At 50.6% G+C, this 27331-nt stretch overlaps 1 protein-coding gene across 2 annotated transcripts in view; it reads right to left on the bottom strand.

Annotated features, from left to right (window-relative positions):
* LOC123769465 (RNA-binding protein Musashi homolog Rbp6) overlaps positions 1 to 27331 on the bottom strand; it is a 1480583-nt gene that overhangs the window by 68892 nt on the left and 1384360 nt on the right. For both annotated transcript variants that reach the window (XM_069308801.1, XM_069308802.1), the window contains exon 8: positions 3048 to 3130. In XM_069308801.1, the coding sequence (XP_069164902.1) occupies positions 3048 to 3130 (83 nt within the window). The remainder of the gene's footprint in view (positions 1 to 3047; positions 3131 to 27331) is intronic.

Genomic DNA, 27331 nt, shown 5'->3' with positions numbered 1-27331 from the left:
ATAATAGGACTACAGGAGTCACGCGGTTGACGGAGGATTACCATACGCGATCAGGCTACAACATCTTCCTTAGTAAATCATTCTCAATCATCCATACATTAAAGTTGTAACATTTTCAGCAGAAAAAAATTAAAGAATACACATTGAGGCTTAATATAACTCCCCAGAGCCTCTAGAACGACGGACCAGCATTCAAACGGCACCTATATTGGCGCCATTTTTTTGTTCAATCAAAATTCGGTTAGAAGACGGTTTTAACGGTTTTAACGGTCACTCTCGCCTCGTAGACAGGATGATTGCTTGAACACCCTAGATAAAGTGATCCCAAACGGCTTATTGCGTAGTAAAACAACAGTAAATAATCGATTTTGCCGGGAGGACTGACGGGGGAGGGGGGTTAGTAGGGAGGCTGGTCGCTGGGGGGGGGGGGGGGGTAGGGGGGTCTTAATATGGTGTGGGTTCCACTGGCAGCGGTACGCATCGCCAGCAACATCTACCGCGACGCACAGCTACAGCGACGCACAGCTACAGCGACGCACAGCTACCGCGACGCACAGCTACAGCGACGCACAGCTACAGCGACGCACAACTACCGCGACGCACAACTGCCGCGACGCACAATTACCGCGACACATGCCTCTCGCGACGCACAACTGCAGCAACGCATGCCTCTCGCGACGCACAACTGCAGCAACGCATGCCTCTCGCGACGCACAACTACCGCGACGCACAACAGTGGGGACGCGCGCATTTCGCGACGCCCTCGGCGATAAATCGGCATTTCGAGACCCATCAACACACCTGAAACAGACTATCAAAGAGTTCTTGCTGACCTTACAGCTATAAAGACAGCCAGAGAAGGGGGAGAGGAAGTTTACTGAGGAGAGTAGAGGGGTTGGGGGAAAGAGTAGGGGGGACTGAGGGGAGAGGAGCAGGGCTAGGGTTGGGGGGGGAGAGGAGTGAGGATTTTAAAGGGTGGTTGATGGGGATAAAGAAGAAATTATCTACTCGTGATGCTGTAATTTGATGTTAATTGATGCCATCTTCAAGTCGACTGCTTCTCCCCAGCCCTCCCCCTGCCTCTCCCCACCTCTCCCCTACCTCCTCCCCTCACTGTGTTCCACTCCCCTCTGCGTCATCCATAACCCTCTAATGTAACTTTTCATTCCCTTTATGACTATTTTTTTTGGTAAGCCCTATCTCTTCCATCCTGACTATTCAATCTATCCATTCAATCTATCCCTCCGGCTTTTCAAACTGCATTTCCGCAATGCTAAAGATGAATCTTCCACTTCGTATACGGGCTATTCATGCCCGTGCCCCACCTCTTGGGCACTGCCTTGTTTAAGCTTCAGCAATCAATCATCCACTTCTTTCTGGACCGCTAATCACAATTCCCTTTCCCACTTTTCCCAATCCTCTAAAGCACCTCTATTACCCCCCCCCCCCTTTTAACCTTCTCTGTTCTACTTCTTCCCCTCACTATTTGCTCGCCTATTTCTTTCTACCCATTTCTCCTACTTTCCTTCTTCCTTTCACCCATGCCTTCTTAGTCGAACTTTCTTTTTGTACTCTTCTCTGCTTCCTCTTACGTAGGTTCTTTCATTACATAACTTTCTCTTTTTTCCGCCCTTCCCTTCAGCCTATTTTCTTTCTTCGATCACCCTCATCACCCCTCTCACCCGGCACCGGTCCACTCTTGTACCTACCACCTTCTACCTCTCTCATCACCTCTCCCTTCTGCGTATACTGCCTTCATCACCTCTCTCATCCACAGAGCCGCAGGAGTATTTAACAAATAACACCTTTCTCTACTTTCTCCATCTCTCCCCCCCCTTTTATATCCCCTCTCTCTCTCCACTTCTCCCACCCACCTCCCCGTCTCTCTCTCACTCTCTCTCTCTCTCTCTCTCTCTCTCTCTCTCTCTCTCTCTCTCTCTCTCTCTCTCTCTCTCTCTCTCTCTCTCTCTCTCTCTCTCTCTCTCTCTCCCCCCCTCCCTCACACATTCTGATGGAATGGAATAAGTGTATTCCTAATAATAGCATCTATGTCTGCACACTTACCTCTTCCACTATGGTGCCTCTGCTCCCCTCCCCCACCATCTCCATTATTCCCCCTTATCCCTCCACTATTCTTTCTTTTGCGACTACACTATTCCCAACCACCAGAGACGAGAGAGAGAGAGAGAGAGAGAGAGAGAGAGAGAGAGAGAGAGAGAGAGAGAGAGAGAGAGAGAGAGAGAGAGAGAGAGAGAGAGAGAGAGAGAGAGAGAGAGAGAGAGCATTCCCTGTGCACGTGTCTCATCATAATCAACTCATTAAGCAATATGAAAATAATCAATGTGGTGTTGAAAATATCAACACATCAGCAACATGAAAATAACCCTATTTTAGCTCCATATGTTTTTCATAAATTCTCTCGGAAACACTTAAATCATTATTCTATAACACAAAATTTCAATATAATTAAGAAAATAGCAAAGACACAATTAGTTCATAAAAGTTGAATATCGTAATTTGTGACTATCACTATTAGTTTACTGGAGTAATGACACCGGTTACCCATTTATACACACACCATTAGTCTCTTAATATTCCTCAGTGTCACCATTAATTCCAGCACCCATATTAACTCTTGTGTCACCATGTATCACCATTATTTTCATTATATCCACTACTGACAATGTCACTATATATATATATATATATATATATATATATATATATATATATATATATATATATATATATATATATATATATAATGTATGTGTATATATATATCCAGTTCACAATTATGCATTGTGTCTCATCATCAAACCATTTCTCTCTACACATTCTACACACTCACCTTTATAACTCATGTTCCATCATCTTCGTCACAGTCACCATCCAATTCCATCAGAGCACAAAATGATTATGATCATCTTCACTAATACCAACTCACAATTATGATTAACATCACAAGATTAACATCACAATTCATAATTGTGATTAACATCACAATTATGATTAACATCTCAAGATTAACATCACTTTCTACTCACCATCTTGTTGTTGATTTCGTGAAAGTGAATCTCGCACACTTTGTCCACAACGTCCTCACTTTCGAAGGTCACGAAGCCGAACCCTGAAAGAGAAAATGACGAAAGTGACTCGCCTGGAAATAGATATTTACAACACAAAAGAAAATGATCAAACTCTAAATTACTCTTCGGAATTTTTCCTTTGGATCCAAAATTAAAACTACTACACAATAGGAAGAAATATTACACACACACACACACACACACACACACACGGGGCCTCGTAGCCTGGTGGATAGCGCGCAGGACTCGTAATTCTGTGGCGCGGGTTCGATTCCCGCACGAGGCAGAAACAAATGGGCAAAGTTTCTTTCACCCTAAGTGCCCCTGTTACCTAGCAGTAAATAGGTACCTGGGAGTTAGTCAGCTGTCACGGGCTGCTTCCTGGGGTGTGTGTGTGTGGTGTGAAAAAAAAAAAAAAAAAATAGTAGTAGTTAGTAAACAGTTGATTGACAGTTGAGAGGCGGGCCGAAAGAGCAAAGCTCAACCCCCGCAAAAACACAACTAGTAAACACAACTAGTAAACACAGGGGGGGGTGTATGTTTGTGTGGATAGCACGCTGGACACGTAATCCTGTAGCCCGGGTTCGATTCCCGGCGCCGGCGAGAAACAAAAATGAGCAGAGTTTCTTTCACCCTGATGCTTCTGTTACCTAGCAGTAAATGGGTAACTGGGAGTTAGCCAGCTGTTACGGGCTGCTTCCTGGGGGTGGGGGGGGGGGTGTATTCACCTAGTTGTTCTTGCGGGGGTTGAGCTCTGCTCTTTCGGCCGCCACTCAACTGTCAATCAATTGTTACTAAAAGGAAGCAAACCTCACGTCGCTGAAATTAATTCTTGTTTAATTCTTCTACGTCGCAGAAAAGTTAGGGAACAAATGATTAACACACAAATTTATCGTGAAAATTGATAGAGTAGATTAAGCGAGATTATTAAGCACAGTTGGCAGTATACGGATTAGAAATGGGACGGGGGGGGGGGAAGGAATGGTTCCCGAAAGGTCGGGGATTGAACGCCAACTTGCAATACCTGTCGCTTTAGCGTCCAGTCCAAGTGGTTGATTTGAATTGGAATGCACTAAAAAGTGATGTGGTGGAGGCAGACTATATTATAGTTTCAAATGCAGATATGACATAGTCCAATAGGCCCAGTAATCTGTACACCAGGTGATTGGCAGTTGAGAGGCGGGACTAAAGAGCTGAAGTTCGAGCCCCGCAAGCACAACTAGGCGAGTACACCCCTTACAGTACAATAGTGACGAACAGCTTCATCAGTATGGGACATTCGACATAATTTCGACCAGACAAACACAAAAACATTACAGCATTTTCAGAGTTAATATTCGTCAGGGGCACAGCTGACGCTTTGATTGTGTTTTGTGTTTATATATTCATGTGTGTGTGTGTGTGCATGGGTGGGTGTAGGTGGGTGTTGGTGCGTGGGAGGGTGTGGAGGTGCAGGAGTGTGTGTGTGTGTGTGTGTGCATGGGTGGGTGTAGGTGGGTGTTGGTGCGTGGGAGGGTGTGGAGGTGCAGGAGTGTGTGTGTGTGTGCATGGGTGGGTGTAGGTGGGTGTTGGTGCGTGGGTGGGTGTGGAGGTGCAGGAGTGTGTGTGTGTGTGTGCATGGGTGGGTGTAGGTGGGTGTTGGTGCGTGGGAGGGTGTGGAGGTGCAGGAGTGTGTGTGTGTGTGCATGGGTGGGTGTAGGTGGGTGTTGGTGCGTGGGTGGGTGTGGAGGTGCAGGAGTGTGTGTGTGTGTGTGCATGGGTGGGTGTAGGTGGGTGTTGGTGCGTGGGTGGGTGTAGGAGGGTGTGGGCGTGTGCGTGTCGCCCCCTCCAAAAAGCACTAAAAAGTGTAAGCACTGATCGCCGTTGCGGTCGAGAGTGGAAAACTGGGATTGAGGAAGAGAATAGATAAAAAAATGAGGAATTCCCAAACCCTCTTCCGTTCCCCCCCCCCCCCCCAAAAAAAAAAATATACCAACACGCTGGATTTAGTGTAAAGGTCCAACAACCGGATTGGTCCAGAGGAGCGAAGACCCAATTGCGTCGTGGAGATCACAGACCGACTTAGACCATCCCCCCTAACCCCCAACACTCCCCAGCCTCCCCCTCCTCCTCTTCTACAACACTTCTCCCCCAGCACCCCTCCATCCAAATGTTACCACATCACACGTACCCCCCCCCCCCCTATCACAAGACTACCACCTCGCCCCCCCTCCCCCCTCCAAGCGTCGTTCTCCATCAGCATGTGTCCATAAATCTATAACAAAATTCCTTGTCGTTCAGTGCTCCATCTTCGAGTCATTAAGCCCCGCAAGCTGCATGCCTAACACAATTAGGCCTTGGGCGCTGTCTGTTACCTTGGTAGGCTGATTACTCGTCGCTGGAAGAGACTGTCTCAACCTGGTGAGTGATCAAGACGTTTTTAATCTGAAACTGCGTTTCATTAAGTAAATAACATAACACTTATCTAATGCCGCCAAAACTAACACACAATAATTGGCCGAGAGTAATAAAATGAATTTTGGAGAATTGATTTTTCAATTACCATCGACAGTAAAAAGAAACATAGGAAATATTGAGAAAATTCGTATTAGAATTATTAATCTTACTTTTTTGGTCATATATATATATATATATATATATATATATATATATATATATATATATATATATATATATATATATATATATATATATATATATATATATAAATATACATATATATAAATATCCATATATATAAACATTAATAATTGAGTAACTAACGTCAAAAGATTGTTATTGCTTAGCTAAACGAACTATGGGGTTAATCGGTTCCTGAACCGATTATGTGCCTCTGTAACCCTTTCCACCACCGCCCACGGGATGGGTATGGGGGGTACATAATAAAGAAAGAAATTGAATTGATACACCTCTGATTGGCTCGCTCGACCTCAGCCACTGACGTCAGGTGATCCGTTACATCCCGTCGCGCAAATGAACAGGCCTCCCGGAAAGGAATGAAACAACGACCAGCATCAACTCCAAGTACTCGGTTTTGGGTCTTAAAACACGAGTCTGCGACTTGAACTGGTCGGTAGAGCGACAGCTTCTCTTCTTGCCGGGTCGGGCTTCCGTACCCCCGGCGGCTCTAGTCGCCGGACACCGTTCCTTGACTTGATCCTCATATCCCAGCTCTAAGTTGGTCCTCATCCCCCTTACAGGTGTTATATATTCATCCTGGCTTAGCGCTTTCATCTTTTACCCCAAGGATTATCAACGCCCTCTGTGTGTGTGTGTACACACATGTTTTATCCAGCTCTCACAACTGTTTAATTCGGGAATTAAGACCAGAGCTATTTTCAGTTGGCTATAAACCCTGGTAGCTGGCAGCATTGTCTGCCAATTATATTTAATATTATTATTATTCAGAAAATCAGTAGGAGTCATGAAATGGATTCGAACCTACGCTCTGGGTACTCCCAAGCTTTGAGTATCCAGAGCATGGGTTCGAATCCTCCAGCTGGCTCCTGATTTCATATTCATACATCACGTTGCTGTGATTCCTTTGTGCCTTATTATCATCATCATCATCCATGTGCTTCTGTCTGTCGGTGTGTTCCGCAGGCACAGTAGTACGAAGAGGTCACCTAATTGGCCTCGCCTAATTGGACTTACGAGGGCTGAGCTTCGACTCATTGCACCCGCATCTATCAACCAGCAAATTGGCTCAATACCGGCTAAGATTGCTATAGGTGTCGATAACTTGATAATTTGGTATGACCGGCAATGTTTTCAAAGCAACTTTGACTTGTGGAAAAAATTGTATTGAACTTGAAATGGTGTGAAAATATTCCTACACATTACATTATATTTTTTTCCAGACGTGTATTGTTGTGGTTGTCTCTGGAGGAGGTGTGTGTGTGGTAGGGAGGAAGAGTAAGGAGGGGGGGGGGGGGGGGGGGAATTGGAGGAGGAGAGGGAAGGGGAAGTGTGAGGTAGAGGGGAGGAGGGGGGGGAGGGCCGCCAGCCTCAGAGTGGGGTCCAAGTGTCTGGTGTAAAGGGCCGGGTTCTCTCGCCCACTCTTCCCCAGCTTTCTCAATTGAAATCGAATCCTTCCGTTGAAAAGGTTCATCAGAGCCAAAAATAGTTGTGCGTTCTCTTGGCGAGCCACCGCGTGAGAGTGATACCCGCGTAGACAGACAGACACACACACACACACACACACACACACACACACACACACACACACACACACACACGCACGCACGCACACACACACGCACACACACACACACGCACACAGGGGGGGGGGGCCTCGTAGCCTGGTGGATAGCGCGCAGGACGCGTAATTCTGTGGCGCGGGTTCGATTCCCGCACCAGGCAGAAACACATGGGCAAAGTTTCTTTCACCCTGAATGATCCTGTTACCTAGCAGTAAATAGGTACCTTGGAGTTAGTCAGCTGTCACGGACGGCGTGTGTGTGTGTACTCACCTAGTTGTACTCACCTAGTTGTGTCTGCAGGATCGAGCATTGACTCTTGGATCCCGCCTTTCGAGCATCGGTTGTTTACAGCAATGACTCCTGTCCTATTTCCCTATCATACCTGGTTTTAAAATTATGAATAGTATTTGCTTCCACAACCTGTTCCTGAAGTGCATTCCATTTCCCCACTACTCTCACGCTAAAAGAAAACTTCCTAACATCTCTGTGACTCATCTGAGTTTCAAGCTTCCATCCATGTCCTCTCGTTCTGTTACTATTCCGTGTGAACATTTCGTCTATGTCCACTCTGTCAATTCCTCTGAGTATCTTATACGTTCCTATCATGTCCCCCCTCACCCTTCTTCTTTCTAGTGTCGTAAGGCACAGTTCCCTCAGGCGCTCTTCATACCCCATCCCTCGTAGCTCTGGGACGAGTCTCGTTGCAAACCTCTGAACCTTTTCCAGTTTCATTATATGCTTCTTCAGATGGGGACTCCATGATGAGGCGGCATACTCTAAGACTGGCCTTACGTAGGCAGTGTAAAGCGCCCTAAATGCCTCCTTACTTAGGTTTCTGAATGATGTTCTAACTTTTGCCAGTGTAGAGTACGCTGCTGTCGTTATCCTATTAATATGTGCCTCAGGAGATAGATTAGGTGTTACGTCCACCCCCAGGTCTCTTTCACGCGTCGTTACAGGTAGGCTGTTCCCCTTCATTGTGTACTGTCCCTTTGGTCTCCTATCTCCTAGTCCCATTTCCATAACTTTACATTTGCTCGTGTTGAATTCTAGTAGCCATTTCTCTGACCATCTCTGCAATCTGTTCAGGTCCTCTTGGAGGATCCTGCAATCCTCATCTGTCACAACTCTTCTCATTAACTTTGCATCATCCGCAAACATCGACATGTAGGACTCTACGCCTGTAAACATGTCGTTAACATATACAAGAAATAGAATTGGTCCCAGCACCGATCCTTGTGGTACTCCACTTGTTACTGTTCGCCAGTCCGACTTCTCGCCCCTTACCGTAACTCTTTGGCTCCTTCCTGTTAGGTAGTTCCTTATCCATTCTAGGACCTTTCCCCCCACCCCCGCCTGCCTCTCGAGCTTGAACAGCAGTCTCATGTGCGGTACTGTATCAAAGGCTTTTTGGCAGTCCAGAAATATGCAGTCTGCCCAACCATCTCTGTCCTGTCTTATCCTCGTTATTTTATCATAGAATTCCAGAAGGTTTGTTAGGCACGATTTCCCTGTCCAGAACCCATGTTGATGTTTGTTCACAAACCTAATGTTCTCCAGGTGTGCAACCAGTCGCAGCCTAATTATTCTTTCCAGTATTTTACAGGGGATGCTTGTCAGTGATACAGGTCTGTAGTTAAGTGCCTCCTCCCTATCTCCTTTCTTGAAGATCGGCACGACATTTGCCTTCTTCCAGCAACTGGGCAATTCTCCTGACATAAGTGACTCATTAAAGATCATTGCCAGAGGCACGCTGAGGGCCTGTGCTGCTTCTTTTAGTATCCACGGTGATACTTTGTCTGGTCCAACTGCTTTAGTTGCATCTAGAGTTGTCAACTGTGTGTGTGTGTGTGTGTGTGTGCGTGCGTGTGTGCGTGTGTGCGTGTGTGTGTGTGTGTGTGTGTGTGTGTGTGTGTGTGTGTGTGTGTGTGTGTGTGTGTGTGTGTGTGTGTGTGTGTGTGTGTGTGTGTGGTGAAGAAAAATGGTAGTTAGTAAAAACAGTTGATTGACAGTTGAGAGGCGGGCCGAAAGAGGAAAGCTCAACCCCCGCAAAACACAACTAGGTGAATACAACTAGGTGAATACACACACACACCGTTTAACCAATATTACCTTGTTCCTGAGCCTGGAGAAAAGTGCTAATATCACCACTTATAATTCAACATGCAGCTAATGCAACACTGAAAACAATCGTTTGCAACAATCCTCTGCAACGCGGTAACTGTTCCAGCCATCCTCCTTAGCCGTTTTATCCTGAACAGTGGACATTTAAACTTTGTACTCAGATTGGGAGTTGTGTGAGATGTTTAATTTCCCAGATCCTCATTTCCCTCCCTCCAACATCATCTCTCTGATCCTCACTTCCATGTTGACATTTCAGATTCTTAAAACCAGCAATGTTATCCCTCTTACATTTGACACAACCGGCCAGCCAGCCAGTCAGCCAGCCAGCCAGCCAGCCAGCCAGCCAGTCAGCCAGCTAGCCAGCCAGCCAGCCAGCCAGCCAGCCAGCCAGCCAGTCAGTCAGTCAGTCAGTCAGTCAGCCAGTCAGCCAGCCAGCCAGCTAGCCAGCCACACAGCCAGCCAGCCAGCCAGTCAGCCAGCCAGCCAGCCAGCCAGCTAGCCAGCCACACAGTCAGCCAACCATAGTTTCATTGGAAATATAAAACCCTTAAATGTTTAGCTTACTTGTCCACTTATTTTTTGTTACTGAAACTTTTAGTCATACGTGAAACACACACACACAACGTTCTGTACTGTGTTGAGAGATGAAACTTGCTGCGAGCGACACGTTAAAGAAACTACACGCAGAGCCTTGAGCGTTATCCCACGAAAGAGTTACGAAGTGTCTTCCCTGCACATGAAAGCAGTTCTTTTGTGGCCCAAGAAAGTAGCTCCTCACAAAAGAAAACAGTCCGTCTCTGGCCCTTAATTGGTAATTAAGACGGACTTGAAATCCATTCAGCCATATAACTTCCCTTAATTATTTTTTTTTACTAAAGACAAAACTGTATTTGCATACTTTTACCCCGAAGTTCTTGAGCATGTGAACGCGGACCCTATTGGGTTGGCGATGAGAACGCGGACCCTATTGGGTTGGCGATGAGAACGCGGACCCTATTGGGTTGGCGATGAGAACGCGGACCCTATTAGGTTGGCGATGAATCGTAGGGTGTACGCCATGTAGCCCTAAAATTATACCCCCAGTTTGATTTGCAATTAAGAAGAGTGGTTCCAGATGCCATGGCCATCATGTCTGCACTTAAGTATTGACATGTTCCCTACACGTCTCTCAGTCGAGGATATCATGGCAGTGTCACCAGTATAGACTGTGCCAAAGATCACATTAGGGTGGCACTCCCGAAGTCTATTACAAGTTTCGCGTTAATTGGTAACTATACATTATATATATGTATATAGTTGTGTGTGTGTGTGTGTGTGTGTGTGTGTGTGTGTGTGTGTGTGTGTGTGTGTGTGTGTGTGTGTGTGTGTTATAAGTATAATAATTATTTAATTGGTAAATTGACATAATAATGATTGATAATTATCATTTTATACTTGGTATTTTTATGAGAATTTTCTACTGGTTTAATTAATCATTATTTCAGCTCCATTTATGTGGTTGCCAGGTGTGTACCAGTGATCACCTGCTCACATTACCTGTGGTGAGTATGTGGTCAGCTCAGCCGCCCACATACTCGCCCAACACCAAATGGTTAGTCCACATAATCGTCCCTGTACACCACATAAGGCACCGACATACCCCTGTACACCACATAAGGCACCGACATACCCCTGTACACCACATAAGGCACCGACATACTCCTCCAACCCCCACATACTCGGGCTAAGTGATCACAATGGGTTCTCAAGGGTCCACCAATTTCAGCTGAACTCCGGAGCAATTTTCTGGCCAGATATAAATGCTGGGGATTTAGGGTACACAGAGCGGTCTCTACCTCATCCTCTGACGGGCCTTCTCTTAAGGTATGACAACCCTAAATCATGACACCATTCTCCTCCTCTTTCTCCTCATCCCGGTCTCCAAGAGGTGGTCCACGGTCTCAAAGAGGTGGTCCACGGTCTCCAAGAGGTGGTCCACGGTCTCCAAGAGGTGGTCCACGGTCTCCAAGAGGTGGTCCACGGTCTCCAAGAGGTGGTCCACGGTCTCAAAGAGGTGGTCCACGGTCTCCAAGAGGTGGTCCACGGTCTCCAAGAGGTGGTCCACGGTCTCCAAGAGGTGGTCCACGGTCTTCAAGAGGTGGTCCACGGTCTCCAAGAGGTGGTCCACGGTCTCCAAGAGGTGGTCCGCGGTCTCCAAGAGGTGGTCCGCGGTCTCCAAGAGGTGGTCCACGGTCTCCAAGAGGTGGTCCACGGTCTCCAAGAGGTGGTCCACGGTCTCCAAGAGGTGGTCCACGGTCTCCAAGAGGTGGTCCACGGTCTCAAAGAGGTGGTCCACGGTCTCAAAGAGGTGGTCCACGGTCTCAAAGAGGTGGTCCACGGTCTCCAAGAGGTGGTCCACGGTCTCCAAGAGGTGGTCCACGGTCTCCAAGAGGTGGTCCACGGTCTCCAAGAGGTGGTCCACGGTCTTCAAGAGGTGGTCCGCGGTCTCCAAGAGGTGGTCCGCGGTCTCCAAGAGGTGGTCCGCGGTCTCCAAGAGGTGGTCCACGGTCTTCAAGAGGTGGTCCACGGTCTTCAAGAGGTGGTCCACGGTCTCCAAGAGGTGGTCCACGGTCTCCAAGAGGTGGTCCTCGGTCTCCAAGAGGTGGTCCTCGGTCTCCAAGAGGTGGTCCACGGTCTCCAAGAGGTGGTCCACGATCTCCAAGAGGTGGTCCACAGTCTCCAAGAGGCGGTCCACGGTCTCCAAGAGGCGGTCCACGGTCTCCAAGAGGCGGTCCACGGTCTCCAAGAGGCGGTCCACGGTCTCCAAGAGGCGGTCCACGGTCTCCAAGAGGCGGTCCACGGTCTCCAAGAGGTGGTCCACGGTCCCCAGTAGTTCACGGCTTTTACAACATCTACAGTCATCTGTAGCTTCATTAATATCCAGACGTGTCCCCATTGGCCTATTGATCACGCCAATCGCCCATTCGTATACACCTCACACTGTCAATACCAAATTTTGACGACTCCTGACAAAATATTTATGATGATAAATTCTAAGTTTAATTTTCTTTACAACATTATATATTGCCAATATAATACAATTTAACCCAAAGCTGTTTTTTTAAATAAAAGGTTTTAACAAAAAAATACTTAAAACTGGTGATCCGAGAAAAACTGTCACCATTAATTTGATGAGAATTTTCACACTAATGAATAAAGTGTTAATTTGGCCAATTCTAACTGAGCCTATTTGCTCTATATCTAGTTACATATTCACATATACCCCTTTAGCTCCTACACCCCCATTAGCTCCAACACTCCCTCAGCCCCCCTACATCCCCTTTAGCCCCAACACTCCCTCAGCCCCACTACACCCCCTTTAGCCCCAACACTCCCACAGCCCCCCTACACCCCCTTTAGCCCCAACACTCCCTCAGTCCCCTACACCCCCTTTAGCCCCCCTACACCCCCTTTAGCCCCAACACTCCCTCAGCCCCCTACACCCCCTTTAGCCCCAACACTCCCACAGCCCCCCTACACCCCATTTAGCCCCAACACTCCCTCAGCCCCCCTACACCCCCTTTAGCCCCAACACTCCCTCAGCCCCACTACACCCCCTTTAGCCCCAACACTCCCTCAGCCCCCTACACCCCCTTTAGCCCCAACACTCCCTCAGCTCCCCTACACCCCCCTTTAGCCCCAACACTCCCTCAGCCCCCATACACCCCCTTTAGCCCCAACACTCCCTCAGCCCCCCTACACCCCCATTAGCCCCAACACTCCCTCAGCCCCCCTACACCCCCTTTAACCCCAACACTCCCTCAGCCCCCTACACCCCCTTTAGCCCCAACACTCCCACAGCCCCCCTACACCCCCCTTTAGCCCCAACACTCCCTCAGCCCCCCTACACCCCCTTTAGCCCCAACACTCCCTCAGCCCCCCTACACCCCCAACACTCCCTCAGCCCCCCTACACCCCCATTAGCCCCAACACTCCCACAGCCCCCCTACACCCCATTTAGCCCCAACACTCCCTCAGCCCCCCTACACCCCCTTTAGCCCCAACACTCCCTCAGCCCCACTACACCCCCTTTAGCCCCAACACTCCCTCAGCCCCACTACACCCCCTTTAGCCCCAACACTCCCTCAGTCCCCCTACACCCCCTTTAACCCCAACACTCCCTCAACCCCCCTACACCCCCTTTAGCCCCAACACTCCCTCAGTCCCCCTACACCCCCATTAGCCCTAACACTCCCTCAGCCCCCCTACACCCCCATTAGCCCCAACACTCCCTCAGCCCCCTCTACACCTCTATTAGCCCCAACACTCCCTCAGCCCCCTTACACCCCCCTTTAGCCCCAACACTCCCTCAGCCCCCCTACACCCCCCTTTAGCCCCAACACTCCCTCAGCCCCCTACACTCCATGAGCTCCCCCTACAAGCCCGACCTCACACACCATAACCTTCCCTCCACACCTGTATGTACAGCACAGTAAGCCTCTCCATCTACCTCAGTCACTTGGCCTCCAGTTATAGGTTGCCTGTCCCCTCTCCCTCCCCACCATGCCAGCCGGCTCTCCCTCCCCCACCATGCCAGCCGGCTCTCCCTCCCCCATTATGCCAGCCGGCTCTCCCTCCCCCCACCATGCCAGCCGGCTCTCCCTCCCCTACCATGCCAGCCGGCTCTCCCTCCCCCACCATGCCAGCCGGCTCTCCCTCCCCCACCATGCCAGCCGGCTCTCCCTCCCCCACCATGCCAGCCGGCTCTCCCTCCCCCACCATGCCAGCCGGCTCTCCCTCCCGCACCATGCCAGCCGGCTCTCCCTCCCCCACCATGCCAGCCGGCTCTCCCTCCCCCACCATGCCAGCCGGCTCTCCCTCCCCCACCATGCCAGCCGGCTCTCCCTCCCCCACCATGCCAGCCGGCTCTCCCTCCCCCACCATGCCAGCCGGCTCTCCCTTCCGCACCATGCCAGCCGGCTCTCCCTCCCGCATCATGCCAGCCGGCTCTCCCTCCCCCACCATGCCAGCCGGCTCTCCCTCCCCTACCATGCCAGCCGGCTCTCCCTCCCGCATCATGCCAGCCGGCTCTCCCTCCCCCACCATGCCAGCCGGCTCTCCCTCCCCCACCATGCCAGCCGGCTCTCCCTCCCCCACCATGCCAGCCGGCTCTCCCTCCCCTACCATGCCAGCCGGCTCTCCCTCCCCTACCATGCCAGCCGGCTCTCCCTCCCCCACCATGCCAGCCGGCTCTCCCTCCCCCACCATGCCAGCCGGCTCTCCCTCCCCCACCATGCCAGCCGGCTCTCCCTCCCCCACCATGCCAGCCGGCTCTCCCTCCCCTACCATGCCAGCCGGCTCTCCCACCACTCTCGCCTACTATCTTCCCTGATTTCTCTCCCACTCTTGCCAGATATCTCTCCCTTACGCTCTTACCTACTCTCCCTCGCTCTCTCCCCTCTCACTCTCCCCTACTGTCTCCCTCCCCCGGCACGCCTATTTTCGCTCCCTTCCTTTACTCTAGCCTATTTTCTCTCCCCTCAATTTCGCCTATCTTTCCCCCCCCCCCCCTCGCCCTTCCAACCTACCCGTGCTTCCTCCCTCACCCCCTCCAACCCCTTAGGTGCCCCCCCTCATCCCTTCAACCCCCCCCCCCACCCATGTTTAGAGAAATGCATGCTTCAGGACATGATTTAGGGAGGTCTGACAGGAAGTGTATATGTCCTCTCTGTAGCCTAACGCGCCCACTCCTACACTGAATGTGTAAGTTATGTGTATGCTTTGTGACGTGATGGAAGGAGGGATGGAGGGAGGGAGGGAGTGAAAGTAGAGACAGGACGGGAAGGAGGTTAGGGCGAGGGGAAGAGAAACGGGAAAAGGGAGAGAAGAACGTGAATAGTAGAAGTGGTTGTTGAAGAGGCTTTAGGGAAGGAGAGAGAGAACCTACCCCCCCCCCCCCCCTCCCCTTCCCCTTCCCATCAAAGCATCAGCCATGGACCTGTCCTCACATTTATTGTATCGCAATTTTGGCGCCATTAATCAGCATTAACAATTATGGTGTTTTAGCGAAATAAAAACCACAGCAATGCTGACGGTTCTCTTAGAGTAAAAAGCATCGGTTTCGAAAGCTTTGGAGGGTCTTCTAGTCTGCCCAATATATATATATATATATATATATATATATATATACATATATATATATATATATATATATATATATATATGTCGTACCTAGTAGCCAGAACTCACTTTTTGGCCTACTATTCAAGGCCCGATTTGCCTAATAAGCCAAGTTTTCCTGAATTAATATATTTCTTCTAATTTTTTTCTCATGAAATGATAAAGCTACCCATTTCATTATGTATGAGGTAAATTTTTTTTATTGAAGTTAAAATTAACGTAGATATATGACCGAACCTAACCAACCCTACCTAACCTAACCTAACCTATCTTTATAGGTGAGGTTAGGTTAGGTAGCCAAAAAAGTTAGGTTAGGTTAGGTTAGGTAGGTTAGGTTGTCGAAAAACAGTTAATTCATGAAAACTTGGCTTATTAGGCAAATCGGGCCTTGCATAGTAGTCTGACAAGTGCGTTCTGGCTACTAGGTACGACATATATATATATATATATATATATATATATATATATATATATATATATATATATATATATATATATATATATGAACACCAGCAGCAGTGGGGACCTGGCTGTATGCACATGAACCAGAGTGTGAAGATGGAGATCACACTACACTCAAGTACACCCCAGGTACACACTCAGGTACACCCCAGGTACACCCCAGGTACACCCCAGGTACACACTCAGGTACACCCCAGGTACACCCCAGGTACACCCCAGGTACACCTCAGGTACACCCCAGGTACACCCCAGGTACACCTCAGGTACACCCCAGGTACACCCCAGGTACACCTCAGGTACACCCCAGGTACACCCCAGGTACACCTCAGGTACACCCCAGGTACACCCTAGGTACACCCCAGGTACACCCCAGGTACACCTCAGGTACACCCCAGGTACACCTCAGGTACACCTTAGGTACACCCTAGGTACACCCCAGGTACACCTCAGGTACACCTCAGGTACACCCCAGGTACACCTCAGGTACACCTCAGGTACACCCCCAGGTACACCTCAGGTACACCTCAGGTACACCTCAGGTACACCTCAGGTACACCTCAGGTACACCTTAGGTACACCCTAGGTACACCCCAGGTACACCTCAGGTACACCTCAGGTACACCCCAGGTACACCTCAGGTACACCTCAGGTACACCCCCAGGTACACCTCAGGTACACCTCAGGTACACCCCCAGGTACACCTCAGGTACACCTCAGGTACACCTCAGGTACACCTCAGGTACACCCCAGGTACAACGAGGATATCAACGCACAGCATGACGCCACACACCACTAACTACAACCCCCAGGAACCACAAATGTTGAAGCAATCCTTTCATCCCTCCCATCCCTCCCTCCCAGAACCTCTGTGCTGCCCTCTTACTCCCACGGTAACGCTGAAGCCAAGCATACCTAGTAACGTTGAAGTGAATCGCAGCCAGTAACGTTGAAGTGAATCGCAGCCAGTAACGTTGAAGTGAATCGCAGCCAGTAACGTTGAAGTGAATCGCAGCCAGTAACGTTGAAGTGAATCGCAGCCAGTAACGTTGAAGTGAATCGCAGCCAGTAACGTTGAAGTGAATCGCAGCCAGTAACGTTGAAGTGAATCGCAGCCAGTAACGTTGAAGTGAATCGCAGCCAGTAACGTTGAAGTGAACCACAACCAGTAACAGTGAAGTGAACCGCAGCCAGTAACGCTGAAGTGAACCACAACCAATAACAGTGAAGTGAACCGCAGCCAGTAACAGTGAAGTGAACCACAACCAGTGACAGTGAAGTGAACCACAGCCAGTAACGTTGAAGTGAACCACAACCAGTAACAGTGAAGTGAACCACAACCAATAACAGTGAAGTGAACCGCAGCCAGTAACAGTGAAGTGAACCACAACCAGTAACAGTGAAGTGAACCGCAGCCAGTAACAGTGAAGTGAACAACAACCAGTAACAGTGAAGTGAACAACAACCAGTAACAGTGGAACCACAACCAGTAACAGTGAAGTGAACCCCCACAGCCAGTAACAGTGAAGTGAACCACAACCAGTAACAGTGAAGTGAACCCCCACAACCAGTAACAGTGAAGTGAACCCCCACAACCAGTAACAGTGAAGTGAACCCCCACAACCAGTAACAGTGAAGTGAACCCCCACAACCAGTAACAGTGAAGTGAACTACAACCAGTAACAGTGAAGTGAACCCCCACAACCAGTAACAGTGAAGTGAACCCCCACAGCCAGTAACAGTGAAGTGAACCCCCACAGCCAGTAACAGTGAAGTGAACCCCCACAACCAGTAACAGTGAAGTGAACCCCCACAACCAGTAACAGTGAAGTGAACCCCCACAACCAGTAACAGTGAAGTGAACCCCCACAACCAGTAACAGTGAAGTGAACCCCCACAACCAGTAACAGTGAAGTGAACCCCCACAACCAGTAACAGTGAAGTGAACCCCCACAACCAGTAACAGTGAAGTGAACCCCCACAACCAGTAACAGTGAAGTGAACCCCCACAGCCAGTAACAGTGAAGTGAACCCCCACAGCCAGTAACAGTGAAGTGAACCACAGCCAGTAACAGTGAAGTGAACCACAACCAGTAACAGTGAAGTGAACCCCCACAACCAGTAACAGTGAAGTGAACCCCCACAACCAGTAACAGTGAAGTGAACCCCCACAACCAGTAACAGTGAAGTGAACCCCCACAACCAGTAACAGTGAAGTGAACCCCCACAGCCAGTAACAGTGAAGTGAACCCCCACAGCCAGTAACAGTGAAGTGAACCCCCACAACCAGTAACAGTGAAGTGAACCCCCACAACCAGTAACAGTGAAGTGAACCCCCACAGCCAGTAACAGTGAAGTGAACCCCCACAACCAGCTGCAAAACAAAAGTTTGCAACAATCGGAAACAAAGTTGGCAGCAATCAGAGCAAAGAAGTGTTCCTCAATCAGAAACAAAGAAGCTGAACTCGACCGACCATGCACCAAAATGAACTCAACGCAACTCCAAAAGAAATCAAGTCGAAGTCTTCCTGGAACGCGAACAGGTTGGGGTCGTCGTCCACGAGGGAGGGGGTGTGGTGGCGGTGTAATCAGTGTTCCAGTCTAGCCGCCCTACCGCCCGCGGGCCCACAATTATCAACTCTTTGTTCCAGCCAGCAGCCCCCTCGCCTGGAACATTCCCGACCTCCTTCACTGGCTTGTCCTCGACCACTGACCTGGAAAGTGTCGCGGACTGCAGCCACGCTGACGACTTCCAGAGTTTTGGAGGAAGAAGGAGCGCCCAGCAGACAGAAAAGCAGGAAATGTAATATCTGATTCGCTGGATGTTAATTGTGAGTGACTGGAAAGGCTTCACAAATACCCCTAAACCCCAGAATCAGTCGGCTGTTCCATTTCCTTGCAGAAGAGAACTAAATATTCAACGGCTTGACAGTCTACACTTCCTTTCAATTTTCGCAAGAGCAGGGGCTGGAAGGCTCCCTTTCCCCCAACTCTGTCTACAACAAAGCCATACAAAAAACGGACTGACATCTTGGACTGGAGGAAAGAGCCGGACTGAATGGACTGCGAGAGCCGGACTGGAAGACGAGCGAACAGGATGGAAGGTTGACTTGAAAACACCTGACATAGTAGAGAGGGATGCAGGCGGCAGGGGAGCTTTAAGAACCAGGATGTTCTTGCAGCAGTGGGCAGTTTCAAGCCGTCCTGACAAGACCAAGCAAGAACCATCTATCACAAATCTTCACATATATCCCCCTCCACCACACACAAACACAAGGCCGAGCGGGCAGCAGCTAGGGGGGGTGGTGGGTGGTCGTAGTCCTTAGAGCCTGGATTCGATTCCCGGCCGAGGCAGAAACAAATGGACAGTTTCTTTCACCTGATGCCTTTGTCCATCTATCAGTAAATAGATACATGGGAGTTAGACAGCTGCCACGGGCTGCATCCTGGGGGATGAATGTGTGTGTGTGTGCGCGCGCACGCACGCGTGTGACAGAAATATACGCAGTGATATAAGAAGATAGGTCGGGAGTCAGTACATTAGACTGGCGATTAGAAAGGGGGGGGGGGAAGTCAAGAGCTGAACAGCTCTATATTAGAGGCGCAAATAGTAAGCGCGCGCGCTCGCGCTCGCACACACACACACACACACACACACACACACACACACACACACACACACACACACACACACACACACACGAGTGAAGATTGTCGTCTCATCTTATATTCTGCCGCCTTGGCTCATTCTCACCCTCCCCCCCCCCCAACAAACATTATCGAATTCCTCTTTGCTGTGAACCCCCACACAGCCTTCCCCAAGATGTTATCTGTTGAGGTCGTTGAGGCAAGAGAATCAACATCAAAAATCCACACGTATATTTTTCTTTCATGGTGCAGCCAGTTAAGCCGGCCACACGCCGACTCCATCAACAAACCATCACAGAAATCAATAACGAGAAATAAAACTTGAAATTGAATAAATAAACCCTCCAGTGGCCGCACACCGGAATATGAATCTTGAGTCATTCTTGTCGAAGGGTTAATTTTGACTGCATGCTTGAAACTGAAAATCACTTTAAAGAGGGTTATGGGTGTGGTGGGGGAAGGGAAGGGAAGGGAAGGGGAAGAGAGGGGAGGGGGTAAAATTGCGGTACATCCCTGCCACACCCATTCCACCCATCCATCGATCCACCAGTACCCACGTGTTCCTCCCCATCCACTCTGCTTCCCTAACTCCCTCCTCCCCATCCCACAACCCCACTGCACCTCCACTTCGTCACTTCTTACACCTTTTCCCCCCATCACTCCTACCCATTTCCTGTTCCCCATTACCCTACCCATTCCCTGCTCCCCCCAATTCATCCCTGGCCCTGCATTATCTTAATTACCATCGCCTTACACGCTTCCATAAGCTGAAGACGTCTGGTTGTGTCAGCACTGGAGACTGGAAAATTGAAAATTGAAACTGGAAATGAACTGGTGATGGAATGTGTGCAACGTGAAAATCCTGCAGGAAAGAGAGAGGGAGGAAGGGGAGACCAGAGGAACCACGAGAGCATCTGGTCCACCTGGTAGTGTGGTCCTGGTCCACCTGGTAGTGTGGTCCTGCTCCACCTGGTAGTGGTCCTGGTCCACCTGGTAGTGTGGTCCTGCTCCACCTGGTAGTGGTCCTGCTCCACCTGGTAGTGGTCCTGCTCCACCTGGTAGTGGTCCTGCTCCACCTGGTAGTGTGGTCCTGCTCCACCTGGTAGTGTGGTCCTGCTCCACCTGGTAGTGGTCCTGCTCCACCTGGTAGTGGTCCTGCTCCACCTGGTAGTGGTCCTGCTCCACCTGGTAGTGTGGTCCTGCTCCACCTGGTAGTGTGGTCCTGCTCCACCTGGTAGTGGTCCTGCTCCACCTGGTAGTGGTCCTGCTCCACCTGGTAGTGGTCCTGCTCCACCTGGTAGTGTGGTCCTGCTCCACCTGGTAGTGTGGTCCTGCTCCACCTGGTAGTGTGGTCCTGCTCCACCTGGTAGTGGTCCTGCTCCACCTGGTAGTGGTCCTGCTCCACCTGGTAGTGGTCCTGCTCCACCTGGTAGTGGTCCTGCTCCACCTGGTAGTGGTCCTGCTCCACCTGGTAGTGTGGTCCTGCTCCACCTGGTAGTGTAGTCCTGCTCCACCTGGTAGTGTGGTCCTGCTCCACCTGGTAGTGTGGTCCTGCTCCACCTGGTAGTGTGGTCCTGCTCCACCTGGTAGTGTGGTCCTGCTCCACCTGGTAATGGTCCTGCTCCACCTGGTAGTGGTCCTGCTCCACCTGGTAGTGTGGTCCTGCTCCACCTGGTAGTGGTCCTGCTCCACCTGGTAGTGGTCCTGCTCCACCTGGTAGTGTGGTCCTGCTCCACCTGGTAGTGTGGTCCTGCTCCACCTGGTAATGGTCCTGCTCCACCTGGTAGTGGTCCTGCTCCACCTGGTAGTGTGGTCCTGCTCCACCTGGTAGTGTGGTCCTGCTCCACCTGGTAGTGTGGTCCTGCTCCACCTGGTAGTGGTCCTGCTCCACCTGGTAGTGTGGTCCTGCTCCACCTGGTAGTGTGGTCCTGCTCCACCTGGTAGTGTGGTCCTGCTCCACCTGGTAGTGTGGTCCTGCTCCACCTGGTAATGGTCCTGCTCCACCTGGTAGTGGTCCTGCTCCACCTGGTAGTGTGGTCCTGCTCCACCTGGTAGTGGTCCTGCTCCACCTGGTAGTGGTCCTGCTCCACCTGGTAGTGGTCCTGCTCCACCTGGTAGTGGTCCTGCTCCACCTGGTAGTGTGGTCCTGCTCCACCTGGTAGTGTGGTCCTGCTCCACCTGGTAGTGGTCCTGCTCCACCTGGTAGTGTGGTCCTGCTCCACCTGGTAGTGGTCCTGCTCCACCTGGTAGTGTGGTCCTGCTCCACCTGGTAGTGGTCCTGCTCCACCTGGTAGTGGTCCTGCTCCACCTGGTAGTGTGGTCCTGCTCCACCTGGTAGTGGTCCTGCTCCACCTGGTAGTGTGGTCCTGCTCCACCTGGTAGTGTGGTCCTGCTCCACCTGGTAGTGTGGTCCTGCTCCACCTGGTAGTGTGGTCCTGCTCCACCTGGTAGTGGTCCTGCTCCACCTGGTAGTGGTCCTGCTCCACCTGGTAGTGTGGTCCTGCTCCACCTGGTAGTGTGGTCCTGCTCCACCTGGTAGTGTGGTCCTGCTCCACCTGGTAGTGGTCCTGCTCCACCTGGTAGTGGTCCTGCTCCACCTGGTAGTGGTCCTGCTCCACCTGGTAGTGTGGTCCTGCTCCACCTGGTAGTGGTCCTGCTCCACCTGGTAGTGTGGTCCTGCTCCACCTGGTAGTGTGGTCCTGCTCCACCTGGTAGTGGTCCTGCTCCACCTGGTAGTGGTCCTGCTCCACCTGGTAGTGGTCCTGCTCCACCTGGTAGTGTGGTCCTGCTCCACCTGGTAGTGGTCCTGCTCCACCTGGTAGTGTGGTCCTGCTCCACCTGGTAGTGTGGTCCTGCTCCACCTGGTAGTGGTCCTGCTCCACCTGGTAGTGGTCCTGCTCCACCTGGTAGTGTGGTCCTGCTCCACCTGGTAGTGGTCCTGCTCCACCTGGTAGTGTGCTCCTGGTCCACCTGGTAGTGTGGTCCTGGTCCACCTGGTAGTGTGGTCCTGCTCCACCTGGTAGTGTGGTCCTGCTCCACCTGGTAGTGTGGTCCTGCTCCACCTGGTAGTGTGGTCCTGCTCCACCTGGTAGTGTGGTCCTGCTCCACCTGGTAGTGTGGTCCTGCTCCACCTGGTAGTGTGGTCCTGCTCCACCTGGTAGTGTGGTCCTGCTCCACCTGGTAGTGTGGTCCTGCTCCACCTGGTAGTGTGGTCCTGCTCCACCTGGTAGTGTGGTCCTGCTCCACCTGGTAGTGTGGTCCTGCTCCACCTGGTAGTGTGGTCCTGCTCCACCTGGTAGTGGTCCTGCTCCACCTGGTAGTGGTCCTGCTCCACCTGGTAGTGTGGTCCTGCTCCACCTGGTAGTGGTCCTGCTCCACCTGGTAGTGTGGTCCTGCTCCACCTGGTAGTGTGGTCCTGCTCCACCTGGTAGTGTGGTCCTGCTCCACCTGGTAGTGTGGTCCTGCTCCACCTGGTAGTGTGGTCCTGCTCCACCTGGTAGTGTGGTCCTGCTCCACCTGGTAGTGTGGTCCTGCTCCACCTGGTAGTGTGGTCCTGCTCCACCTGGTAGTGTGGTCCTGCTCCACCTGGTAGTGTGGTCCTGCTCCACCTGGTAGTGTGGTCCTGCTCCACCTGGTAGTGTGGTCCTGCTCCACCTGGTAGTGTGGTCCTGCTCCACCTGGTAGTGTGGTCCTGCTCCACCTGGTAGTGTGGTCCTGCTCCACCTGGTAGTGTGGTCCTGCTCCACCTGGTAGTGGTCCTGCTCCACCTGGTAGTGGTCCTGCTCCACCTGGTAGTGTGGTCCTGCTCCACCTGGTAGTGGTCCTGCTCCACCTGGTAGTGTGGTCCTGCTCCACCTGGTAGTGTGGTCCTGCTCCACCTGGTAGTGGTCCTGCTCCACCTGGTAGTGTGGTCCCGCTCCACCTGGTAGTGTGCTCCTGGTCCACCTGGTAGTGTGGTCCTGGTCCACCTGGTAGTGTGGTCCTGGTCCACCTGGTAGTGTGGTCCTGCTCCACCTGGTAGTGTGGTCCTGCTCCACCTGGTAGTGGTCCTGCTCCACCTGGTAGTGGTCCTGCTCCACCTGGTAGTGGTCCTGCTCCACCTGGTAGTGGTCCTGCTCCACCTGGTAGTGGTCCTGCTCCACCTGGTAGTGTAGTCCTGCTCCACCTGGTATCCGCCCCACAAGTCCCCACGCCCCGCGCCGCACCTCCCCACTCCCCATCCCCCTCCCCCAATCTGCCCAACACCCTCCCACCATCCTAATCTCTCAATCCTACAGCCCAAAGCAGTCTTTCCTCAAGATGTTAATGTTTACCCACGGGACTATTATGTAAAGGAGGGTGCCTGGACTGAGAGAGAGAGAGAGAGAGAGAGAGAGAGAGAGAGAGAGAGAGAGAGAGAGAGAGAGAGAGAGAGAGAGAGAGAGAGAGAGAGAGAGAGAGAGAGAGAGAGAGAGAGAGAGAGATAGATAGATAGATAGATAGATAGATCAGACAGGCAGGCGCGCGCACGCAAGCACGCACGCGCGGCAAGATATATTATTTTCAAAGAGAATACAAATGGGAAAGGCAGTAAAGTTTGAGAGGAAACAGTAGCAGATGATTGGGGAGACGGAAGAAAGGAGAATAGTAGTGAAGAGTAAAGAAAGGAGGAGGAAAGAAGCCTTATTGCAGAATACTGTGACAAACATTAGCGCCCTTCACCTCTCACACACCTCTCCCCCCCCCCCCTCTGTATCGCCACCTCCCTCTCTCTCTCTCCCCTCCCTCTCTCTCTCTCTCCCCTCCCTCCCACTCCTTCCTGTGCTCCTCTTACCATGTGATAAAAAAGATTTCAGGCAACAAAATAACAGCATCTGCCGCGGCCAGACGTACCTCTCCCCCCACTCTCTCCATCCCCCCCTCTCTTCTCCTCTTCCTTCTACTCTTCCCTCTCTACTCCTCTTCCCTCCTCATTCCAAACCTCCTTCCTCTCCCCTCCTCATTCCAAACCTCCTTCCTCTCCCCTCGTCGCTCCTACCTCCCCCTCTCTCGTTATTTTCACCTCGTCACTCCTTCTCCTTCCCTCCTCACTCCTTTCCCACTTCCTCACGCCTTCCCTCCTACTCACTCCTGCCCACACTCCTTCCCTGCTCCTCACTCCACCCTCCTCTTCACTTCCTCCTTCTCTCCCCTTGACTCAACTCTGAATTTTACCTACGCCAGAATACTTTTGTCGTGGAGTGTGCGTGTGGGGGAGATACGCGGGCTCACACTCGCTACTCAAACACGTACACCAATTTGCAGACTCACTTCACTATCATATCAAAACCTTTTCAGTCGATTGTAATTACAAAACGAGGGACTTTAGCTTCTTGGGTGTTTCATGGAATGTATAAACAATGTGAACTTTGTGAGTTTTCTTTTCTTTACCAAACTGAAAATATGGATTTTTGACAACTGCAAAACTCATTTTTTTTCTTTTAAGTGTAATGACTTTGTTTATATGCGAATGACAGCGTCGGACAATCGTGTATCCATCTGGAATTCCAAAATGTTTTAGGGTCAGTTTTATTTCGATAATGTTATTCACTTGCTCGAAGCTTCACTGGTACGTATAGATTGGCTCCTATGGCAGATATTACCAGCGATATTCCCGAGTATACCTGGAGTATGTTCTGAGCGTTCTACTACTGCCCAACCACTTGGGCTGGACGGTAGAGCGAGGGGCTTGCTTTATGCAGGTCGGTATTCAATCCCCGACCGTCCACAAGTGGTTGGGCACCATTCCTTTCCCCCGTCCCATCTCAAATCCTTATCCTGACCCTCCTTTCCAAATGCTATATAGCCGTAATGGCTTGGCGCTTTCCATTGATAGTTCCTTCCTACCCAAGTCTGGCCTGGGGAAGGGGGGGGGGGCAGGGTTGACTGGAGATAACTTGGTCCAACAAGCTGTTGCTTGTAGCAGTTCGCAGGCCCCACATCAGGCGCCACATACTACAACCCGGTTGGTCCAGCACGTCTTGCTGGAACTTCTTTAATTGTTTCTTCTTTAAGCCCACTTTCGTTCAAGCTATATTTCTTATACTTGCTGGGAGAGTGTTGAACAACCGCGGACCTCTGATGTTCAGACAGTGTTCAATGATAGTTCCTATATGTCACCTCTGCTCTTCACTGGCTCTATGTTGTATTTCTTTCGTATCGTTCATTCCAGAATGTTGTCATTTTACTGTGAAAGTTTGGGACCTGGTCTTCCAGTGTCTCTCATGTACGTATTATTGTATACGTCTTTCATCTCCTTTTTAGAGAATACATTTTGAGAGCTTTGAAAAGGTCCCAATAGTATAGGTGGTTTATCGTGAGTATGCGTGCCGTTCATGTTCGTTGTATTCACGCTATTTCAGAAATCCATCCATCCTGCTCTGAGAGGTCAACCCAAACACTTGGGCTGCACGGTAGAGAGACGGTCTCGCTTCATGCAAGTCGGCGTTCAATCCCCGACCATCCAAGTGGTTGGGCACCATTTCTTCCCCCCCCCGTCCGATCCCAAATCCATATATCCTGACTCCTTCCCAGTACTATATAATCGTAATGACTTGGCGCTTTCCCCTGATAACTCACTCTCACTCTCTCTCTCTCTCTCTCTCTCTCTCTCTCTCTCTCTCTCTCTCTCTCTCTCTCTCTCTCTCTCTCTCTCTCTCTGAAAGGGGAAGCAAGTATCACCCTATACTCAAGGCCGGACAGCACCAGTAGTATCATCAGTATGAGCACTGTGAAGGGATCCCTGAATTTGAACGTTCTCATAATCCAGTCTATCATTTGCCAGCCCGACGCTCTATGTGCTTGACTATGTTCACTAAATGTCAATTTATTAAGTTCTTCATTTCCACCATACCTAAGTACCGGGAACTTATCGTTATTAGACCTCAATATGTTATTTTCCGTTGCCAAATCGAAGACTTTATTGATATCGGCTTGTAGTTTTTTCAGTGTCTTCTACAGAAGTAATTTTCATGCTGATTTTTGTATCATGTGCAAAGGAAGACACGAAGCTGTGACTCTTATTTTTATCCACGATATGAGAATGAGGAGAAGCGGCGGTGCAAGGACTCTGGTTCACGTATATATCTTGTCAAGAAAATATAACAAATCCATTAAAATTTTGCTGTTGGTGAAGGGAGGATCTTTCAGATAATCTGGAAAGGCCTTTGACGATTCTTACAAAAAAATATATATTCATATGAAAATTTATTTCGCGGTCTCGATAATCAGAAAAAGAGTTTCGGGGTAAATTATTTCGAACGCTTTTCAAGGCTTTTTCGATTCAAATTTGTAATGATTTCGTAAACGTCTTATGTCTGAAAAATTGTTAGAAGTAGCACATGGGTCTGCGCATGCGTCACTATAACCGGTTTTTAGGAAGGCCTGTGATGGTGTATCAGCCTGCCGCTACGACGCCACCACCCTGCCGCTACGACGCCACCACCCTGCCGCTACGACGCCGCCACCCTGCCGCAACGACGCCGCCACCCTGCCGCTACGACGCCGCCACCCTGCCGCTACGACGCCGCCACCCTGCCGCTACGACGCCACCACCCTGCCGCTACGACGCCGCCACCCTGCCGCTACGACGCCACCACCCTGCCCCTACGACGCCGCCACCCTGCCGCTACG

The sequence above is a fragment of the Procambarus clarkii genome, chromosome 63, assembly GCF_040958095.1.
Source record: "Procambarus clarkii isolate CNS0578487 chromosome 63, FALCON_Pclarkii_2.0, whole genome shotgun sequence".
In the NCBI taxonomy this organism is placed as follows: domain Eukaryota; kingdom Metazoa; phylum Arthropoda; class Malacostraca; order Decapoda; family Cambaridae; genus Procambarus; species Procambarus clarkii.
Note: the sequence above shows the minus strand (reverse complement) of the source record. Positions and strands in the feature narration are given on the sequence as shown.